Raw genomic sequence first — 21,291 nt, 5'->3', positions numbered from 1 at the left:
GAAATGTTATTAGGTTGAAAGATAATGTAGTCATTGTAGTCCAATCCTCACAATCATAGGCCTAAATTCCTTATTACCTTTTTTCTCATATAAACATTTCATTTATACCTTTTACTGTTCAAAGCCTGACATGTCTGTGTGGAAAAAATTAACTACCCAGCACTTTCTGAGGTCTGAGACAAGAGATAATATTTTGTTTAAATATACTGTTGTGCTTCCACTGTAGGCAGGATAGCTCTATGTGTTCCTGTGAATCAGCTGTCTTCATGGTGGGTCTGTCTGGGGCTACATACAGTGTACTGTTCAGAGTAGTGTATGCTCCTTCTATCTCCTCCATTATACTCAGTATTATTGTTGCTTTTATTCTTTGAGTAATTTATTAAGCCTTATCATCTTTCATTTTAGCCTTGGAATCTGAAATCACAAATCATTTGTTTCCTGTTTCACATAAGATCCTGAATTTAAAAAGCACACAGGAAAGCAAAGTAATAGTTCACAGTTTAAAAACAAAGTATTTTGCCATGTATAATGATACACAAAATAACATCATCCAGTGCTACTGGGAACACATTTATTCGATGTCATTACATAATTTGTACAAGGCCTTTGCTCAGACATTTTTAATTATTACAAGCAATGCACCTTTGCAACCTTCAGCAATTCCCCAGAGTATTCAAGGAATATATGGACATATTCACCTGACTGCTGACTGAAACCATGATCTTCATTGTTAGTGACTGGAGTGCAACTCCTTCCACAACAGCATAATGACCTACTGCATGGCTGGACAACCTTTGTACTGAAGAACTGCAATCCAGTTTAGCTTACTCATTAAACCCCTGTAACACAGGGGTTTAATGACACTTGTATGAGTTTGGAAACAGAGGAAATTAGGGGTTATCCAGGTCCAGGGTTGCTTACCCTGTCTTGTAATGGATTGTAAATTTTGCAGCTGAGAAAAAAATGGAAAAAAAATGGTTACATGTGTGAATTGCTGTGCCCTGTTATATTTACCAGGGAAAGAAATAGTCCTCATGAACATGACCAATTAAACACCACAGATTATTCAAATTCAGTGAAATTGTTCCTGTTTGACACGCATATACACAGACAAATAATCAAGAGATTGTTCCAGAACATAAAAAAAACAAGACATGCAAATAAATGATAGTCGCTGTGCAAAAAATACATATATAATTAAAAAAAGAAGTTGACTTCTTAAAATCCAAGTCTCCAGTACACCCATGATTTATATGAGGCCACACAGAAAAAGCAACTACATTTGACAGGCCTGTATGACCTTAAAAACAGCCTTAAAAGACCTTAAAAATGAGTGGCTTCTACTCTCCACAGGGGACAGCTTTGCTCCAGGAAATTCCAAAGGCCTTTTCTGTGTTCTCATGTGTGGTGCACATTCAGACATGTGCTGTGTGTAAAGGGTTATTTCTCCACCTATAGTTCACAGACTAACTGAAAAAAAAAATGTGTTTCACATTTATCAAATCATAACAGTAAAAAAGAATTACAAACGTTTCTTTACAATTTCAACAGCAATATGTGTGAATAGTACAATTCTACACATGTTGTTGGCAAGATAAAACTAAACTGTTTCAAAGGGACATGAGAGACAAACATCTTTTGGAACCAGATATTTTTGGCGTGGTTGTAGTATATGTGACATTTCAGCAAAAGTACATTTATTACTTTATATTTGACATTTATATTTTGTTTCAAGGTAACCAAAACCCAAGACCAAAAATATGTTGTCGTCTGTTGAATTTCTTATTGGATTTATTAGAAGTGTGAGGGAAGAGTTACAAATGAAGTTGATTAATTAGCGCTGAGCGATTATCAGTAACATAAGTGACTGCATTAAATGGCTCCTTCCTGAGATGTGATGTGTCAAAAATGCACTCAATCAGTCCTGTCAATCAATTATGCCCTCTTAAAATCTGTACCGACAAACTTTTTTATGTTTCTGTAATCATTTTGCATTGGTTAACTAAAAAGTTCCATTTCTTGAAATAAAAAGAGGCCCACTGCATTTCCATAAGCACATTGCAAGTTAAGACGTGCGTGTGGTGTTAATTAACAACATACAAACTCAACTTCAGTTAAACTGGCCACTTTCATCTTCAAGGGCACAGCAACCTCCTAATGACATATTGTCATTGAAAGGTTTAGTAAAAATCCCCATCATTTAAAGCTGTATTAAAAATGTGACCAAAAGGCTCTGGCCCCGAGCCCTTTGCTGTCACCTTTCACTTAGAGGAACAAATCTGTGCATCTTTATGCATCTTCCTCCCAAGCGCCCGTAAGCCATTCCATTTGAAATTATTAAATCTATATTACCTACTCAATGCGGCAGAATCCTACATTCAATCCAACCGCACTGCAGTTTGTCCTCATATCTGTTTCATTTTTGTGTTCTCTCTTACACCACAAAGCCTTAAGGTTATATAAGACAGGCTCAGCTTTGCTGCTCAGAAGAGAAAGCGCATTGCAAACGGCCCAAATGAAGGCGGGGCCTTAGAAACACCGAGTCCACCTTTCTGAGACTGTGTCTTCAAAATGGTATGTAGACCACTGTAGCCCATGTTCATTCAAAATCCAGCATACAAAATGTGAGTATTTGAAAAAAAAAAATCAAACAGGTTTTGCAGGTGGCTCCTTTCAACACACAAGTATCTATGGCACAATCAATGTAGTAAAATATATTTATCATCTTATTTGCTCTTCACCCAGTTTCAAGTTTTTATGTGTAGTGAGTTAGTATGCAATCTCCCTGGGCACATGTTCCAAGGATTGCTGCAATAAAAATTAAGTAAGAGAAAGGAAATACATGTGTATCGCTTCCCAAATCCGAAACATTCCCAAAAGAGAAATGCCTGTGATGCCAAGCTACCAGTACTGGTGGCAGAGATGCTGGACATACAGGGGTCCAAAGGCAATTCTGTGGCATGGCAGAGACTGCCTGTCCAGGGGTAGAGTGGCACTCACTTTTGGGCATGGCAAGCGGGTGCCATCAGGCCAGGACGCCCTAACCATCTGCCTCCCATGAAAATGCCAACACACTGTCCCCAGGCTCAGTACAATTACACTAGCCCCTGTCAGTGTATGTCAAGAGAAACACAACACCCAGGCCTGCCTGTCTGGGCGAGAAGCCTGTATTCAAATTGTACTGCATACATTTTTACCAGTAATGCTCTCTCTCTCACTGAATCCACCCACAAAATATTCAACCACATCAATAACTGTCCTTCTAATACAGAAAAAGAGAAACCAAAAGAGGCCAATGTAGCATAATTTTTTTCTATGCAAAAAAAGGGACGCCTTTGCATTTCATCATAAACAACGGATGGCAGTAATATCAATCATAACACAAACAATAATATACACCAGAAATAAGGAGCTCATTACACTACTCCCTGCAGGGAGAAAAGACTGGTATTCATGTACACTGACAATAAATTTCTGTTACCTGTATATAGACCCATAGACACATAACCATCTGAGCCAAAAAAATAAAGAACCCACCACTAAAAAGATTATAGGGGTAGAGTATGCCTGTCAGTGGTACGTGTGTCAGAGGCTACTTGTGTGTGCGTGTGTGTGCGTGTGAGCAGTAGACCGCATGGCCATGGCTCTGTCAGGACGGCCCCCCGCCATCCACTCCACCCTACAGGCCCAGGTGAGCTCTAGCTCTGGGAGAAGTACTCCAGCACGATCCGCAGGTGCCCCAGCCGGTCTTTCAGGGAGGTCAGGGACAGGACGGTGGTCTGGTAGGCTGGGTCCAGCTGCAGAACCGACAGCAGCCACCAACACCACACAGGCCCGTCAGTGGACGCCTTCATTGGAGCCATAGAGGGAGGGAGAGAGAGGGAGGGGCAAGACATATGAGGAGAGAGGGATGCAGAGAAACAGACAGAGATAAGAGAGGGACGGTGAGAGGTGGCAGGGAGACACGTTCGTTCACTCTCTCTCCCCAGCTCTCTAACTTTCACTTCACTATCTTCAAGTGCAAAGTTTGTCTTGACACGTCTCAGGAACTCTGTTACAAAACAGGTTATCGGGAGCTCCTCTTGGTTCAGCCAAGGGCAGCGGTCTCACCTGAATGTCGTTCTCCACGTCAGGCATGGGCCCGTACTGTCGGCTGATCTGGTCCTGGATGCGGCCGTTGAGCCGGTGGTACCACTCCCGCGCCTGCTGGTACACGCTGTCATGGAGGCGCTGCAGCACTTCCAGCTCCGCCCCCTCCACCTTCACAGGGAGAACACGAGCGACAGGAAAACGTGAGTCACCTGAGCTGACGGTGCCAGACTGTCAACAAAACCAAATGTGGGCCTTTAACCTATCAACCGCCCCCTTCTCTGCCGCCAAACCCTCGCAGCCAGCTGGCTGGGGTAACGTTAACTTGGCATTCGCCCCCTAGTGTGTTCCAGATTCAGCTCACAGGAGGTATGTCTCCACTTCAGGACTGAGCCCACTGCTAAAGGTCATTCTCTCTTTTCTGGGTCAAATGCCAAGCGGAGGCTTCTAGGACACTCATCAGCCAGTACAGTGTCCTTAAAGTGCAGAGGTCGCTGAAGACTAAGTGCATTCACCTCAAAATGTAATTTCTTTTTAAAGGAGCGCACAAATACAATCCCATGTTATGCTATTCTTTATGTTTGAACAAGTCATTATTTCTCCCCTGCTTCCCATTTTAAACTGACCCTGGTGAAAGTGATCCGAGGCTCACCCACAGCATGACATGAGAGAGTACGACAATGCCATCTGTTTTATAGGTAAAGAACAGCATGACTTTTTCAGCTGAGTTCCCCTTTCAGATGGTGCCAAAACCACAAACCTGAACTAATCGTGCATCAAAATAATGTATAATCCTTGAAGTACCCTGACTGCTCAGGCCCTGACAGACTCAGTTTGCTGGATTCTTGCCCTACTTCACCCCTTTAATCTTTGTATGCTGTAGGTGTGAGGCGCCGCGCAAGGCCTGGAAGAGTCATTTTGCGGCGTGTGCGGCAATAGGAAAGACGATACCCGAAGCAGTTGTTTTACTTATTAAAATATTGAGGTGGGTAATGATTTATCACCCCTCGGAGAGAGAGAGACTCGGATCTTGTGACCATGACTGATGATGTCTCTTTCGAATATCCCCCAAAACAAAATGACCACAGCAGCTGCTCCTCTGTGTTCTACGTGGCTGGGCGAGTTCTGCAGGTCCTCGCATTCTACCTCTGACTCAACAAATGCCAGAACACAGCACTCAGTCTTTCCATTCCTTATGAAACCCATATATTCAGGTACTTGTCCCCGCCTTACAATATATCTTTATAAGATGAGGCATTCATGCATGTTCTGTTGTAATACTTTTCACTGAATACAAAAACAGTGTCATGAGGGTTTGACTTCATTATGTATGAATGCTCAACATTGTTGATGACTACTAAAGATAGCTGTTCTGTCATGTTACCTGTGACTGTTACATCACCAACACGACCAACCCGATCAAATACTGGTTCCTGTGGCACTGATTTGCATAAGAAACACCCACTTTATGCAACACAGCTATTGTTTACCTACCCTGACCGAAACATGATGTGTGTTAAATGGGAACATATGTTTGCATGGCAGGTCATCAATGGAAGTTTTGCTCTTTTAGTATTTGTCAAGTAGGTTTCCTATTAGGAAGCCCCCTGTCAAGGTTGAAAATAAGAAAAAGATATAATTTCTTATGAGTGATGTCTGGAAGTTAACCAGTGTCTTAGACAGAAACAAAAGCACAAAGGATTTAACAGGGCTTTTCTCCACAGATATGGGATTATGTCACTTGTGTCATAATGTTTTCCCCCATGTAACAATGCAATTTCACGTACGTGGCTATGAATGCTCATTGTTGTGTAAGACAACGGTAACACGGTAAGACATACATGGTAACCCTGTGTGTGTGTGAGTGAGAGCTTATAACTACAATCTGCTTATCAGCCTATTAAACTGAATTTTGCTCTTTAGCATTTATGAAGTAGAGCTTCAGATATTATGTAAATCCCTTTTCTGGTCAGAAATCCATGTGTACAAATTTAAGGACACAAGTTTTACAAGGATTTTAGCATTTAAAGTTGAAATTTGCATAAGACACACCCACTAACTGGCACGCAGGCATTGCCAACTCTGATTGAAATATCTAGAGAGTAAAATGGGAACTTAACTTTGCTTTCATGTGCCTTAATGGAAGTTTTGCTCTTTTTCTATTTGTCCAGTAGGTTTCCTCATAGAGGAAGCCCCTTTGGTAGTTGAAAATAAGAATGTTTCATTTTATCTGCTGTAATATGCATATGAAGTAACAAAGGATGTGCTCAAAAATGTAGTTATTACAATAGGGGTTTGCTTTAAGCAAAACAATAATGCAGTGTTTCTCAAACCTACTCCTGGCGGCCCACTGTCCTGCATATCTTCTGTCTATCCTTGCTCTACCTACCTGACTGAACTCATCAGTGGCACTTTTGATTAGCTGAGCACACCTGATTTAATCAAGCAGCAAGGATAGACAGAAGATACGCAGGACAGTGGGCCGCCAGGAGAGGTTTGAGAAACGCTGCAATAATGTATGTTTTTATTTAAAGATTGAATATGGATGTATCTCTGTGAATATAACTTGATTGCATGAGAAGATGTCTAAACGTTTAAGGATACATAAGGTGATTTGCATAAGACACACCCATTTTCTGCAACACTGCTGTTGTCAGGCAACTCTGATCGAAACATCATGAGGCTAAAATGGGAAGTTAATTTGCCTTACACTAAATTCAATGGAGTTTTGCTCTTTTAGTATTTGTCTAGTAGGCTTCCTCACATAGGAATAGAGGAAGCCCCCCTTTTTGGTTTAAAAATAAGATGCTCAGAACAGTCATGCAATGTTTATATATGGTATTAGGTCACCACGACAACTATTTCTTTCACTGCAGCTATGATGCTACCTCACCTTCTGGTCTTCTAAGTATTCAATGTCAGCGGTGTGGTAGCCATCCCGCTGGCTTCTCTTTAGCACTCGGAAGCGGCTTCCCCCGACTGTGTCAACGTAAGACCGGCCATCGGGCAGGAGGTCCAGCCCCAAAATCTCCAGCATGCAGCCATAATCTGCGAACCTAAAAGACAGGGCACCGCCGCACCCACACACACACAGGCAAACATTATGCGTGGATCGTTACAGGTACAAATTCCTTCTCTGTTTGGACGTGACTGCTTGAAACAGGAAGGGGAGGGGCCGCACCCTTTTCCCGGCTCATAGGTGCACATCCCGAACTTCTTGGTGCCCGTCTCCATGCAACGGCGCATCATCAGACGGTATCGAGGCTCGAAGATGTGCAGCGGGCAGGAGACGCCTGGGTATGCCACAGTGCACACGAATATCGGGATGTCCTTAGTCAGGCTGTGGGACAAAGAGGACACCAGGATCACCAGGTGCAGAGCATACATGAGAAATACATCATACAATCAAGTACTTATAATTCTGTGCAAAACACGTAGAGGTGGAGATGGGAGTACTGTACCAAAGAAAACATAATGAAAAATGGTATGTAATTTAAATTGCAAGAGTTTTCTTATAAATGTAAATTAAAGTACGTCTAAGTGTTTGAACTGCAGTGATGGGAGGGCTGGGGACACAGAAACTGTAGTGACTGTAATGTAGTTTAATGTTTAAGGAATTTCAGGGCCCAAATTTACAAGTGTGGCACAAAGTAGCACTTAAGCCTGGGAAATTTAATTTAAGACCAAAAGTTGTCTTTAAGCATTTTATGGCTTAAAGGATCTCAGCCTTAAGAAGGTTAGTAAAACCCACGGGGAACCACGCCACTTGTATTCAGATAAATCATGTCCCTTCGACATCAGGAAATAAAAGGGCTAGCTTTTAGCTCACATTTCACATCAGAGAGAGCCCACCTCAGCAACTGCAAGTTACAGCATTCACATCCCACTTTACAAAGCCAGCTTTAACCTTCTGTGGTGTGGGGTACACATTTGTTACAGTTAATGAAGTTATTGCAACAACCTTTGATTTTTACATGTTCCACACCATTGCTTTCTTCAGTCTCTTGTGAACAAATCTGATGGTTTTAGTTACAGAAAATTGTTTTATTATGCTAATGTTATCTGTTTATTTCCATGCCTTTTAGAGTATGTACAGCTGAGAACAGACATGCTAACTTGTAAAATGAATGGATGTTTCTGAAATGAATAAAAAATGAATAAAATGACATTCAGCTGTTGGAACTGGCTAAAACAGTTTCAATTTGCATGGGAAGTTAACATTATCCTCAAATGTTATTTTTCCTTCAAAATGATATTTTTCATATAAAAGAAATATTCCTGTTTCACACACTGAACACATGCACATCCATCTCTTTATGGTGATTTTTAATAACACAGTACAACTGTGACATCACCGTCAGTGTTCATATACTTATCCTCAGTTACTCTCAGGGCAGTTAAAACAACACTCCAGTGAGCAAATGTTTGGAAATAACCGTATTTCAAAAATCTCTCAATTGTTTAAAACACGGGCAGAGATCCATGACTGGAGCCCTTTCGTTTATGACCGCGGTGACAGGCACGTACTTGGACAGCTCAGCAATCTCGGCCTCATGCACCTGCTTCCTCTCCTCCAGCTGCTGGGGGAAGAGGCGGGACATGATCTCCTGCAGCAGCACGGTCAGGTTGTACTTCCTGTTCTTGAGGTACTGGCGGAGGGGAAGAGGAAGGGGTAGTAGCCGTGAGGTCAGCAAGTCGCGTGAGGAGGGCGACCGAGGTGTACAGAGGGAAGGCCGCTGGATACGCACCTCGTGGAGCGGCTGTTTGCAGAGCGGGCAGCGGAGGTTGTGGTCCAGGCTCCTCTCGATGCAGCTCTTGCAGAAGGTGTGGCCGCAAGGGGTGGTGACCGGCTCGAAGAACAACCTAACGCAACAGACGCAACACAGACATGGCATAATTACCACAGTTCGTTTGTAAACGTCTATGGTCATTTGCAGCTATGGCACGTACCACCCTTGCAGCACAGAGCAATTACACCCGCCACAAGCTTCAAACCGGAACGATGCAGGTGAGGCCACAGAGACAGGACACAGTACAGCCAGGCGGTCAGGCAGGTATATCGCGACCGAAAGGCAAGCACCACTTTGCCTTTACTAACAGAAACAGAGTGCCCACAGCATTGCGTGAGAAGCAGCAAAAAAAAAAATCACACAGTGGCACTACCACAGTGATGTCACCACACTTGTCTCAGTGGTGATCTTGTGATTTTTAACCCACCTTATGCACAGGGGACACTCAAAGTCCGAAACTGTGAGCACATTGAGGGACATCTCTCTGTCCTGACAACCTCTTCCTATGGGACAACAAAAAAGATTCACAGTTAAAGATGTTACATATATATAAAAAAACAAGTATGTAAGCATTTCAAATCAGCATTCAGTATATGAGTCCAGATGCATGTATGCTAGTGTAAAAATCTGTCTGTGTTCAGACCCTGTCACAATGAAAATGGATGATTGTCACAATGATGACAATCTAGCACTTGAAAGCAGTCACACTAGAGAACATTCTTACTACACACAATCAACGCATTTCCCCACAATACTATGATGACCTTTGCATCGTTGTGACAAATAGCACCGACTCTTTAAATGTTGCATTTTGGTGAAAACGACATCCTATGCCCGGAGTATTGTGTTGTCTAAGCTAAGTTTTACAGCGATTTCTGTAGTGTGATTTCATTTTAACTCCAGCGATGTGCATGTTTTCATGTTGCAGTTAATGCTACTCTCAGAGCAGCCTTGGGTTTAGAGGATGCACGTGTACGAGTGTGCTTGCGAGCGTGTTCCAACTACGCTCTTCCTCTGCAGCGTCTGCGGAAGGCGTGTGCCGTACCCCTCCTCTGCCCTTCCTCCTTCCTCATCATCAGCTCCTCGTCCTCCTCGCCCGTGGGGAGGAAGGACACGGCCTGGCACAGACTGAGGCAGCACTCCGCGCTGGTGGCGTGTTTCGCCTCACACGAGCCCTGAGGGGGACAGGAGGGGGCTGTCAGGGAGGAGGATTCACTTTCGGAATCCCAACAGCTCTTATATTTGGCTGTGGGACAGTCCTTGAAATGGCATATTACATTATTTATTTGCTTAGAAGACACCGCTACCTGGGACTCACATGTCTACAGCTTATCCCTTTATACAGCCGATTTACTGGAGCCATTGAGGCTAATGCTAAAGGGTATAATAGCAGAACCTCTTCTCAGAATCAAAACTGCAACCTTTTAGTTACAATCCTGGTTTCATAAACACTTAAAAAAGACATCTATGTCAGAGGCACAAAGTTAAACATGTCACCTGCACCGTGTCCCCTTGGCCATCTCCGTCCACTTCCTCGTCCCGGGCCAGTCTCGGGCCATCCCCCTGAGAGGGTCCTACCGAGCTGGTGATGGGACAGGGGTCACGCAGGTACTCCCAGACTACCTGCAGCAGCCTGGCCGTGTCCTCTGGCATCGTCACCCCGTCCACTTCTAGGATCTTGGTGTCACAACAAAAACATTACTAATGAGCAAGCTATCCGACAAGAAGCAATTCTGGCAGCCTTCCAGCATCTTTCGGTCAGCACCGTGTTGTGTGACACTGTGAGCACTTTAGAACAAACCAACAAGGCCAATGGAGGATGTGACGGCAGCAGATTGGTTGGCTTTTATAATGTGCACAATGCACATTTTCTGTTTTTAATTGCATTCAATAGTTTTTTTCACACAATACAAATTTTCCTTTCCTTTTTGATAATTTTTGCTCCATTTGTGGCCATTTCCATGTGGGTTTGGCCTACCTAAGTCTTTTGCCCAGGCGCGATCCGCAAAGCTCACCGTTTTGATCTGGTTCTTGGCCGGGATGAAGTCCGCCTGCAGTTTGAGGCAGCGATGGTACTGGAAAAGGGCGTCTGCTTGTCTTCCCATCTCCAGCATTACATTCCCTTTTCGGTAGAAACCCTGGACATGACAGGGGTGAAAACAGAGAACTGTTTGCAAACCAGTTCTAGATGTTCTACTGTAGAACAGACGATGGCTGTTCAATGTTAAACATGTTCAATGTTAAACCTCATCCTGCCCCCACTCCCCCGCACCCTCACCTCGGACCACATGGGTCGCTCCCGGCACAGGTCGTCCAGATCCTGAAGGGCGTCGGAGAAGCGCCGCAGTCCCACGCAGGCGTCTGCCCGCCACACTTTCAGGCTCACATCCTCGGGAGCTAGTGTGTATGTGTGTGTGTGTGTGTGTGTGTGTGTGTGTGTGTGTTGGCAGGGGGGACAGCAGGGTGAGACATGGAGCAAGAAGAAGAGACAATTAAAGAGGGAGAAAATTAAAAGTTATGGGCAACAACAGTTCACTGTCCATCACATAAACTTTATTCCAAATTCAAGGACATTTCACGTGATCAAACTGATTTGAAACCAATATGCATTTTTTGTTACTAATTCTAATTGTTACTAATTATAATTACTATTATAATTCCTATGCAGTATCTGTGGAACTTGTAGTCAGGGTATTTGTTGACCTTGTGCTGGTATGGTACCCTTCTGTCAGGTATGGGGTGTAACAGTTATGTGTCGAACCAGATAAGCACTGGTTTGCCACTGACATTTGTTTGTATGTTGTTAGTAGCATCCTTGTGGTTACGGGAGCCATTATTTGTGGCCAGCAGTCTACATGTTGCTGTAGGTAAGAGCATCTGATAAAGGACAAACATGCAAATGTAAGCGCACAGAGCTTATGTTACTATGTTACATGAAATGAAGTTAAAAAGGCACTCACTGGCAGATAGGTGTTCCATTATTTTAACTGACACAGATGTTCATCATGTCTCCACTATTCTGAGCTCACAAGCATCCACTGCTCACTAGCACTGACCACAGACAGCACTGTGTCTGGGCAGCTGAGCGCGTCAGATAAAAATTCGGAAACGGCCGGCAGAGGAACACAACCCATACCCCCCTCTCCCTTATACAATACGCGATGACATAACCCGCTGTTGGCAGCCTTACAACTCCGCGGCAACATGCTAGCCCTCACTCCTGCCTAGTGGCATTCTCTGAAGTCCCAGCATTCCTGCCGGGCACTGGCAGGGAGGCCAGGCCACCGCAAACAGCACGCAAGTCTGTCGCACACGTCCCCGCAGCCAGGAGAAGAAAAAAAAAAACACAAACATGTCTCTCAGCCACTGAGCCGGGACTGCACCTTGTTACAGAGACCTGTCAGGCCACTAGGAGTTATACAAGGGACCCACCCCAAGGCTAATGATTCACATTCGGAAGGTTGCATAAGATAATTAGTGGTGTAGTAAGGCTACTGCAGTGGACAAAAAAGAGAATAAACCACCAGAGCTAACTGGATGGTAAAACCCTGAGAACGAAGCTTTTAATGTGGTCTGCTTCACACGAGAGAGTCCCAGAATATGACTGCTCCACCCATAGTGAATTCTTAATTCTGTAATTCCCCTCCATCAGAACATTGTTCTCAATATGACTCAAGGCGTACTACTCCCTGTACCTTTGCTAAGAATGTATAGGGCTGTTTGGCACTATATAAACAATATGTTTTAAAGTCATGTCATACTTTCAATGCTAGGCTGTATGTTCAAATGAGTACGATGTATAAGGACAACTGTTACCAATGATAATTTTAACTGTTGTGCCATTCCACTTTATCTGTTCTGTTTAGTTGCTCTTATGCTATATATTTAAAGTACCATGTCTGTTTTGTGCCACGCAGTAATGTATAGAGTACTGAGCTTTAGATAAAAGGTTGCCTGTTGGAATCCCTGTGAGATATTTCTTTACTCTAAAGGTCTAATGCTGAACCTTCCCTCAAATGACCTTACCCAGGGGAAACCTTACTGTTACTTGGCCCTGTGTGCATGCCAGTATTATGTAGCTATGCTCTTCATCGGGTTAACTGCTAAGTGCTGTACGCATGCCAATTACTGGTATTCCTTCTATTTTTGCATTGTTTTTTTTTTTTAGCTTGGCACTCAATAACTACACCGGGCTCTTCTGTACCTCTGTTCTTATTCTTTTTGATATACACTTCATCTTTTTGAGTTGCTCTGAACAAGAGTGAGGATAAATTAATGCACAAGCCTTTCTACCCTCACAGTAGGCCAGAGTCCAGGAGAGCATAAAGAATATTAATAAACTAGTTATGACCTGCTATTTATGCCAAGCACCTGCTATATGGGTGGCATGCTGAGAGTCTCTGACTGCAGACATATCACCAGTTCAACCACACTGACATTGTTCAATGAAGGCCAATGTTTCACCCTGAACGCACAGCTCTATCAGTATGTGTCAGGTCTTTTAGCTTTCTGAGAGAGGGTTTCCATTCCCGCTTCTCAATGTAATAAACTGCGTTGGCATGACAAGCACATGACAGCATATGCAGTGAACTACAACAAACAAACAAAATATCCCTTAAAAGGGTATACTTTAACTGAAATTAAGATAAAATGCACAAGTATATGTTATTATATCAGCTGCTTCCTTGGCAGGAAGTCCAGTACTATTCTGCCAGGGCTGTACTGTTGCTCTCCTCTATCTGGTTAGCTTTTCCACATCTGGGAGGTCTGGAACTTTTGAACATTCTAGGAAAATAGACATTTCTTAGATTTTTTTCCACATTTTTGGTAAGAAAATGTAACTCTTGTCTCAACTCCTTTGGTTTTAAGCACAACCTCTCTTTCACATAACGGAGTTCAGGATTATATAAGGGGAGTACATATAAGGAGTATAAGGTTATATGTAATGGTTTTAAGTTAGATAATCTAGCCCTGGGTGTTTTTCTTTCAGGAGCACAAAGTACCCAGGTCATGGGTGAGTATGAAAACAAAAATGACAGTCTGCACTGCGGAGATGCTGCAAAGCGATTTACTGGCAAAATGCTGCAGAATCGATTTTATCAAACTGGTACCTCAGCCTGAACCTCATTGCACGGTTATAGCTAGCCAGCTCTTAACAGAGCTGGACATCTTTTTATCTGCCCTGTTTCCATTCTCTCTGCAGATCCCTCACATCCCCACACAGCTTACAAAGCCCCTGGAGTCCAATCCTTCCCACAACCAGGCCAGCGCTATGAAGAGCAACACAGCACCTATTTCATAGGAAACCACATCGAAAGAGTGGTGGGATTTTTTTAGTCTCTAAACAACACTAAACAATATCCACATCAAATGATGGTGGAAGTCCCAGAATTCTGGATATTACTGAAAGACATGTACACAAAACATTGTGCAGGATCATGTAAAATGTAGCAGATTTGCATAGGATAGACAATATTATCCTTTGAGGGCTGGTAAGTGTCTGCTAATTCTGTAGGTATGAACTGTGCATTCCTCCAAATATTGACCTAGATCAGAGAAAACATGAGAGGTGATGCAATGATTTGAACCTGACCCTCATTTAAGGCAGCAGTGTAGCACAGTGGTAATGTGCAGGGCTTAAAACTGAAAGGTTACTGGTTCAATTCCCTGCTGGGGTGCTCCTGCTGTACCCTTGGGCAAGGTACTTAACCCAGAAATGCCTTAGTAAATGTTCAGCTGTATAAATGGATAACATGTAAAAATTTGTAACCTATGTAAATTGCTCTGGATAAGAGTATCTCCTAAATGACAGTAATGTAACACCTTTTTAAAGACTTGAGCCATATGATATGTTTGTGCACCTTAAGACAACGTACACTGAAACAATATTACTTGCAATAGCTTTGTATTACAAGTGTTGCACCAATGATTCAGTATCTACAGGGTTACATGTCTAAACTGTTTGAATAAGAGCACTTCCCAAAAGCATAAATGCAAATTTGTTGAAGCTGGAATCTCAAAGGCCCCAGCAGTTGACCTAGCTAAACAGGAGAAACTAGACTAATGCTACACCATATACTACGGTGCAACATTAACAATGACATTTGATAATTTTCCCTTTACCACTGTCTTATCATGTTCCTAATAGCATGTGCTCACTGAAGTAATACATGGAGTTAATGGATCCTTTAGCCGAGAGCAGATTCATTGATGAGACAAGTGACCTAGCTTGCACCTTATGACCGGTTACATTTCTGGCGTGAGAGGAAATTAATGCTAGTGTAGGGTTTCAGAGGCTGAGCTTAAGGACTGACAGCAATAAATGAAAAATGACCATTCAGCATTGCAATGTGCTTGCAACTTAAAGCTACTTCCAGCCAAGTGTTTCCTGTTAAAGGGGAAAAAAAACAGCAGGAGAGAAGTGGGCAACATAATTTGAAGGAAGCAGCTGTGCTGCTTGGCTGGTGATTTGTGATGTTGTGTTCTGTATGGTAACGGCCGAAAATGGACAAAAAACAGGAATGCTGCTAGTAAAAAAAAATGACTCACCCTATTATGAAATGGTGACCCATTATGGGACTAAAAACCGGTGTGGCGTGTCCACCCCAAAAAGGATTTTGCTTCATTGTGCGTTACTGGTTTGTGTTCTCTGTAGTTAGAGCCAACGGCCTCAATCGCATATACCCTGAAGCAAGGCCTTCATACAAGTGTATCGTTCACCCCTACTGCATTTCTTAGTCTTACCTAGCCGCCAAACATAAATGCTGTGAGCTAGGGGAGGCCGCTTCTCGAAACTTATGGAGGATATCGGAACACTGTGGAATGTACCTTTCTTGCCATGGGTTCAGTTTAAAATGGAGACTTCTGTGCTTTCAGCCACTGTTGCACTAGGTAATTAAAGGCAGAGATTTGCATAAGATTGTGTGCATGTCAGACCTTACCATGACAAAATTGCGTAATTGTGCGAGCGGGGCTGATATATATTCTTTGCCCTGTCAACCCGAGGGTTGCATAAGGACTTCCTTAACTTGCTGCGGGCATAAAATCATACACACATACACACACTTACCGCGATCTATTCCTTCACTCGCGATTCGAAAAGCCTGGGTGAACTCGCCGGCTTTAAGTCGCTCCTGTAAAAGGCTCCTCAGCTTTACCTCCTCTGGGCAGCACTTTTCAAGGACACTATATAGCAGTACGTTGTTTTTGATGTTTTTCACGTCTCTCAGTTTCAACCTCTCCTTACAGACTGGACATCTCAAGGGCATGTGGGTCCCCACGCACCGCCGGCAAAACGAGTGCCCACAGGACACTGTCACCGGCTCGCAAATCAAGAACTCGCAAATTGGGCACTCCAGCAAATCCATTGTCGCTGGTTATCCGGTATGATTTCCACAGTCCAGGGCTGTCCGCTTTCAGGTGAAAGCAAGACCAGAAAAAATATTTCTTTCTTCAGAGTATATTATTGATTAACAGTCTTACCCGACCAAATTTCCATTGACATGCATCCCATTAATTGCAGATAATGGTGCAAAAGTATCCTTCCTGCATACTGAGAGCAGGGCTGCAGACACTCGGTTCAGAAACTAGGGAGGACAAAATGAAGCTTCATTGTTATCTAAGATAAACAAAGACATCTATCAACATGCCCAGAAGCCAACCCTAAAGCGAAATTCTCTCGGAACTAACCTTTTTCTTAATGTTCCCGTTAGGCCATTCATGAATGTTATCCATTGTCAATCATAACTTAGTCTTAGGTTTGAAACGTGTAACGTTAGCATCTCATTCCTTTCATATTGGATAGGTACTCTCCGCTTCAGTTCCAATACCGTGCTCGCCGTGTGTGGGTCAACACTGCCAAGCTCCATCAACGCCGGACTGATATTACTATGTTAGAATACAGTAATTTGTTTCTTGGTTTCTTTCTAAATAAGACCACAATAAAACTATAACACGGTCTGGCGCATAGGGTAAGCACAGCCAGGTTACTGTCTAACACCATTACATTACATAAATAAAGAGCATGTGACGTAAAAGCGGCTGTTCCGATTGGCTCGGCGCTCGGCGTTCCACCCTGTTGTGAAACAGTCTGTGTTGCGTTTCATAACGCCGCTGAGCGAGCGGTGAAAAAAGCTGTCCCTGCCTGGTGCTGAAAGAAGAGGGGGTGGAAGTAGTAAACCATCCCCACTCCCCACGAATAATTAATCTGACAGCGGGACTAATAGATGTACGATTTACCAACGTATACAAGCCACGGATTTTAAAACAAGAAACAGATGACGTGAAACTGAATACCGTCGAACTCGCGTTTAAATGAGAATCTGATTAAAGATGTATAGGTTACAATTAATGGACAGTTGGCTACACGGTTGGCTCAAAACAAAAACAGCCATTAGGTCTTCAGTGTGTTGTGTTGCTATAGGTGTTTGTGCTGGCTCCAACAGCATTTAAAACTCACGAAATGAAAATGTTTCGAAAGTCGAGGTCATCTTAACCGTGTATGGTGCGTTAAAAGTTTCCCGTGTGGCAACTTCTTTGATAAAATCAATATGAAACATTGCACTTGTGTCAAGTATATGGTAGATTTCGTGGATATCGTAGATTTCAATTCACCAATCGTGATTGTCTTAGTTTAAATACTAATTTCCCTTTTAATTGATGTAGGTGAAACAGAAACTAATGCCAATTATTTAACTTCATGCTGACCACAGCTATACTGTCCCCTTGAAACCCATGGATCTAACAATTATGTGTTTACGTTTATCAGGTCTTTATAAATGAATGATTAATGTTGTCTACGTATTGCTGCTGTGCTATATGAATGCCTTAAATGGTTATTCATTACTATTTTATGAGATTTTTTTTTTAAAAAAGCAAGCCATGTACCAACATTTACCCAAGAAGATTCTCAGTAAACATAACCCTCATGGAATGTTACCCTCTGTATTATATACTAGTTCATAAATGCATGCACATTGACATTCAGAGCAGATGGACCTTAACCTGTCTTTACAGAAATATCACCAGTAAAGCATGGGCACTATAGGTCACAATTTCACATCACATGTGATTCATTGGGTGTCTTCTGTCAAGAGTCTTTCATTTTCTGTTTATATAACAAACATGTGATGAAATGACAATGGTTTAATGAGAGCACCCAGTTCACTGCTCTTTCCCTTATGTATTTGCCTACTCTATCCTAGTATTTAACTTTATAAGTGATGCAAATTTTTTTATTTGTTTGTACCTCCAGTATCTGCATCACACATGGATAGCCTCCAGGGCTTGACATTTGTGTTTCATGACTTTATTGACAGAGAAATAGTGCTCTGTGTAAAGTGTCATTTGAGCAAAATCAAAGTAACAGTCATAGTAGTTACAAAATTAACTTGGGCAGAGGTACTTGGGGTAGTTTCAAGGTTTGTCCAGCAAGCATTAAAAAAGACAGATCTTTCTTGTGTATAAAACTCCCTGTCACCTACAAAACTTAATTACTGTTTCAATCATTACATTATCAAAGTGTATGAATAGTACATGTACAGGACATGATTATGATTGCTTGATTATGAGATACACTGAGGTGTTTATTTACAAACAGTTTTCACTTCAAGACCATAGCATGAGTGGGTACATTGCACATGTATTTGTCTCCATTGCAAACAGTATGTGGTGCCAAGTGTAATCCCTAGATTACCTGAACTTGTTCCAGGTCAGTGGTTTATGGAGTGCTGGGCTAAATGCAGAGATTGAAATCAACAGCAGAAAGTTTCTTGCCATGTCTGAAAAACAGGGTCTAAGGACCACTGTGTTGTTTTTTGTGATATTTAGGGGTGTAATTATGATCTAAATCAATATTGCTGGTTTAGGATGTACACGCAGGTTTGTTTGGGAATCTATAAAGTTAAAACAACAACAACGATAGTAATAGTAATAGTAACAATATTAACAATGAAACATATGGTCACTTATATGCATTCAGTAGTCTGAATATATAGTGTCATATATATATATATATATATATATATATATATATATATATATATATATATATATATATATAGTGAAGCACTGCAGTATATCACTGAGACCTGTCTTTCTCAAGGAAAAAAAAGAAATTCAAATAATTATATTTTAGTAGTACACTACACAACATTAAGATGAAGAGTAGTTGCAGTAATCGATGGACAGTTCCTGAATGCAGTTAACTGCACAAATCATTGTTCTGAACATATTTTTAATACAGTTGCACATACACTACAGTATATGGACCAAAGTATTTGGCCACACCTGTTTTTCAGGGTTTGGGCTAGGCCCCTTATCTCCAATGAAGGGCAATCTTAATGCTTCAGCATACCAAGACATTTTGGACAATGCTATGCTTCCAACTTTGTGGCAACAGTTTCGAGAAGGCCCTTTTCTATTCCAACATGACTGTGCCCCAGTGCACAAAGCCAGGACTATAAAAACGTGGTTTGATGAGTTCGGGGTGGAAGAACTTGACTGGCCTGCACAGAGCCCTGACCACAACCCCATCAAGCACCTTTGGGATGAACTGGAACGGAGATTGCGAGCCAGGACTTCTCGTCCAACATCAGTCCCTGACCTCATAAATGCTCTACAGAATGAATGGGTGCAAATTCCCACAGAAACACTCCAAAATCTTGTGGAAAGCCTTCCAAGAAGAGTGGAAGCTGTTATAGCTGCAAAAGGGGGACCAACTCCATATTAAAGTATATGTATTTGAATACAATGTCATTACAATGTAATGGTCAGGCATCCAAATACTTTTGTCCATATAGTGTATATTACATGGTTGGACAAAATGTTGTCTGTTGGTATCTGATGCATTTTTGTCCTAGCAGAGAACTTTGGAAACGGGAGCTGATGTGGTGAATCTCCTGATGATCAAACATGTTTCCCATTCAACTAATGGATGTTATTTGTATTAACTGATATGCATTATTTAATTTGCATAAATGATATGAAGTATGTGGTCAACAGCATGTGAACCATAATCAAATTTATTTATTTTAGGTTATGTATTCTTTTTTTTCATACATTCTTTTCTTTGTAGGGGGTGGGCCTTTTTTAGATTTCCAAAGAAACTGGATCTGAATCTGTTTAAATGAATACTTATGCGTCTGTGCATTGGAGTAATTTTGCCTCCACTTTGCCTCCTGTTGAATAGTTTCCATTCAGCTGTGTACATGTAACATTGTAAGGGGCTTCACCAGGAAGCTGTAGTACCATAAGACTAAAGTACACTTACACAACGCTACAGAAGCCTCGCCCACCTTGTATAAGATTTTCAGATACAGCAAGCAATCTCTTGCTCTTTGAGACGTAAGACGCAAAATCAGTAATTACAGGTACATGTTTCCTCATTACGTAAGGTATTTGACAAATAAAATGTATATTTATTCATCAATATTGTGTGTGTGTGTGTGAGAGAGAGAGAGAGAGAGAGAGACGGTAAGGTTAGCCAGTATCTGTATTAGTATATGTAGTTGTATAACTTACTAGTATGGATTCGCCGGTTTCTGGATCATGTTTTAGTGAAGGAATAAGTGCGAAACGAAGTACATTTGACAGGCTTCGTACCTGTTTGGGGTTTACAATAGCCAATACTTGAGACATTACAAAGACATCCCGTCTACTATTACCTTGGATGATACCGAAGGAAAACGAGCTCGCTAACATTATAGTCTCAAAAGAGCAAAAAATGACGGTTTTCATCCAGCTTGTGTGCAAGCACGCTAAGTACGAACATATAGCAGATTTTCTACCATTTAAACAAGCTGTGATGGCCGAGTGGTTAAGGCGTTGGACTTGAAATCCAATGGGGTCTCCCCGCGCAGGTTCGAACCCTGCTCGCAGCGAAGTCACATTTTCTTTAACAAACGAGGTTGACTTCTTGAAAGCATGCTATGACCGTCACATCATAAATGTCAGAGGTGCACCACAGTAAAATACAAGTATTAGCTGAGACGTTCATGAAGGATGAAATTACTGCTCGACTGTACTACACCACTGTTGTAGCACGATCGCCGGTTCAAATGCGCGCAGTAATACCCACAGTTTAGAAACTATCTCTAAATTGAAGCAGAAAACAACATATACGATTTTACAAGTTCCACGAACTCACTTCCCGGTTTGGGACTCAATCTTAGACGGGTTTACACAACCGTCAATGTGATCCGCCGGGAAAAGAAAGCGTATTTGGTGGCAAGTCTGGTGTTATGGGTATGTGAACATGACAGTTTATTTGGTTCTGAGTGTCAGCCATTTTGGTGGTGGCAGCGCTAACAGGAGGTAAATTTTGTCCTGAGTTGCCTCAGCCAAGTAGCTGCTCCTTTTGGCATACTTTGCCTGTTGAACGATAAAGGAAACAGTGATTTTACATGTATGTCGA

The 21,291-nt window shown here is 42.2% G+C and overlaps 1 protein-coding gene and 4 non-coding genes across 5 annotated transcripts; 4 read left to right on the top strand and 1 right to left on the bottom strand.

The window, feature by feature from the left end:
• Positions 1 to 565: 565 nt before the first annotated feature.
• Positions 566 to 16,878, bottom strand: lonrf1 (LON peptidase N-terminal domain and ring finger 1). Its single transcript, XM_036549019.1, has 13 exons — positions 16,569 to 16,878; positions 15,949 to 16,465; positions 11,158 to 11,276; positions 10,895 to 11,017; positions 10,377 to 10,556; positions 9,925 to 10,054; positions 9,307 to 9,382; positions 8,838 to 8,952; positions 8,617 to 8,738; positions 7,271 to 7,429; positions 6,983 to 7,145; positions 4,111 to 4,260; positions 566 to 3,848 (listed from the first exon to the last, which is right to left on the bottom strand). Exons 2-13 carry the CDS (start codon positions 16,244 to 16,246, stop codon positions 3,699 to 3,701), a joined length of 1,785 nt encoding a protein of 594 aa, XP_036404912.1. The 5' UTR covers positions 16,247 to 16,465; positions 16,569 to 16,878; the 3' UTR covers positions 566 to 3,698.
• LOC118791704 lies at positions 5,646 to 5,697 on the top strand. Its single transcript, XR_005005564.1, has one exon. It is a non-coding gene; the product is annotated as a U7 small nuclear RNA (small nuclear RNA).
• On the top strand, positions 6,233 to 6,286 carry LOC118791689. The gene has a single exon (XR_005005550.1). It is a non-coding gene; the product is annotated as a U7 small nuclear RNA (small nuclear RNA).
• Positions 6,813 to 6,874, top strand: LOC118791703. The gene has a single exon (XR_005005563.1). It is a non-coding gene; the product is annotated as a U7 small nuclear RNA (small nuclear RNA).
• Positions 16,879 to 20,676: 3,798 nt separating the features above from the next.
• trnas-uga lies at positions 20,677 to 20,758 on the top strand. The gene has a single exon. It is a non-coding gene; the product is annotated as a tRNA-Ser (tRNA).
• Positions 20,759 to 21,291: the final 533 nt, after the last annotated feature.

This window comes from Megalops cyprinoides, chromosome 16, assembly GCF_013368585.1.
Source record: "Megalops cyprinoides isolate fMegCyp1 chromosome 16, fMegCyp1.pri, whole genome shotgun sequence".
Lineage (NCBI taxonomy): Eukaryota > Metazoa > Chordata > Actinopteri > Elopiformes > Megalopidae > Megalops > Megalops cyprinoides.
This window is presented reverse-complemented; position numbering and strand designations above follow the sequence as displayed.

What these genes read in the sequence shown, in the direction of transcription:
- lonrf1 (XM_036549019.1), bottom strand. Translation starts at nt 16,246, where the DNA reads ATGGATTTGCTGGAGTGCCCAATTTGCGAGTTCTTGATTTGCGAGCCG. An exon ending in GCAAACAGCCGCTCCACGAG is followed by an intron (nt 8,739 to 8,837) that starts GTGCGTATCCAG and finishes CCCCTCCGCCAG; the next exon opens with TACCTCAAGAACAGGAAGTA. An exon ending in ACGTGGAGAACGACATTCAG is followed by an intron (nt 3,849 to 4,110) that starts GTGAGACCGCTG and finishes GCTCCAATGAAG; the next exon opens with GCGTCCACTGACGGGCCTGT.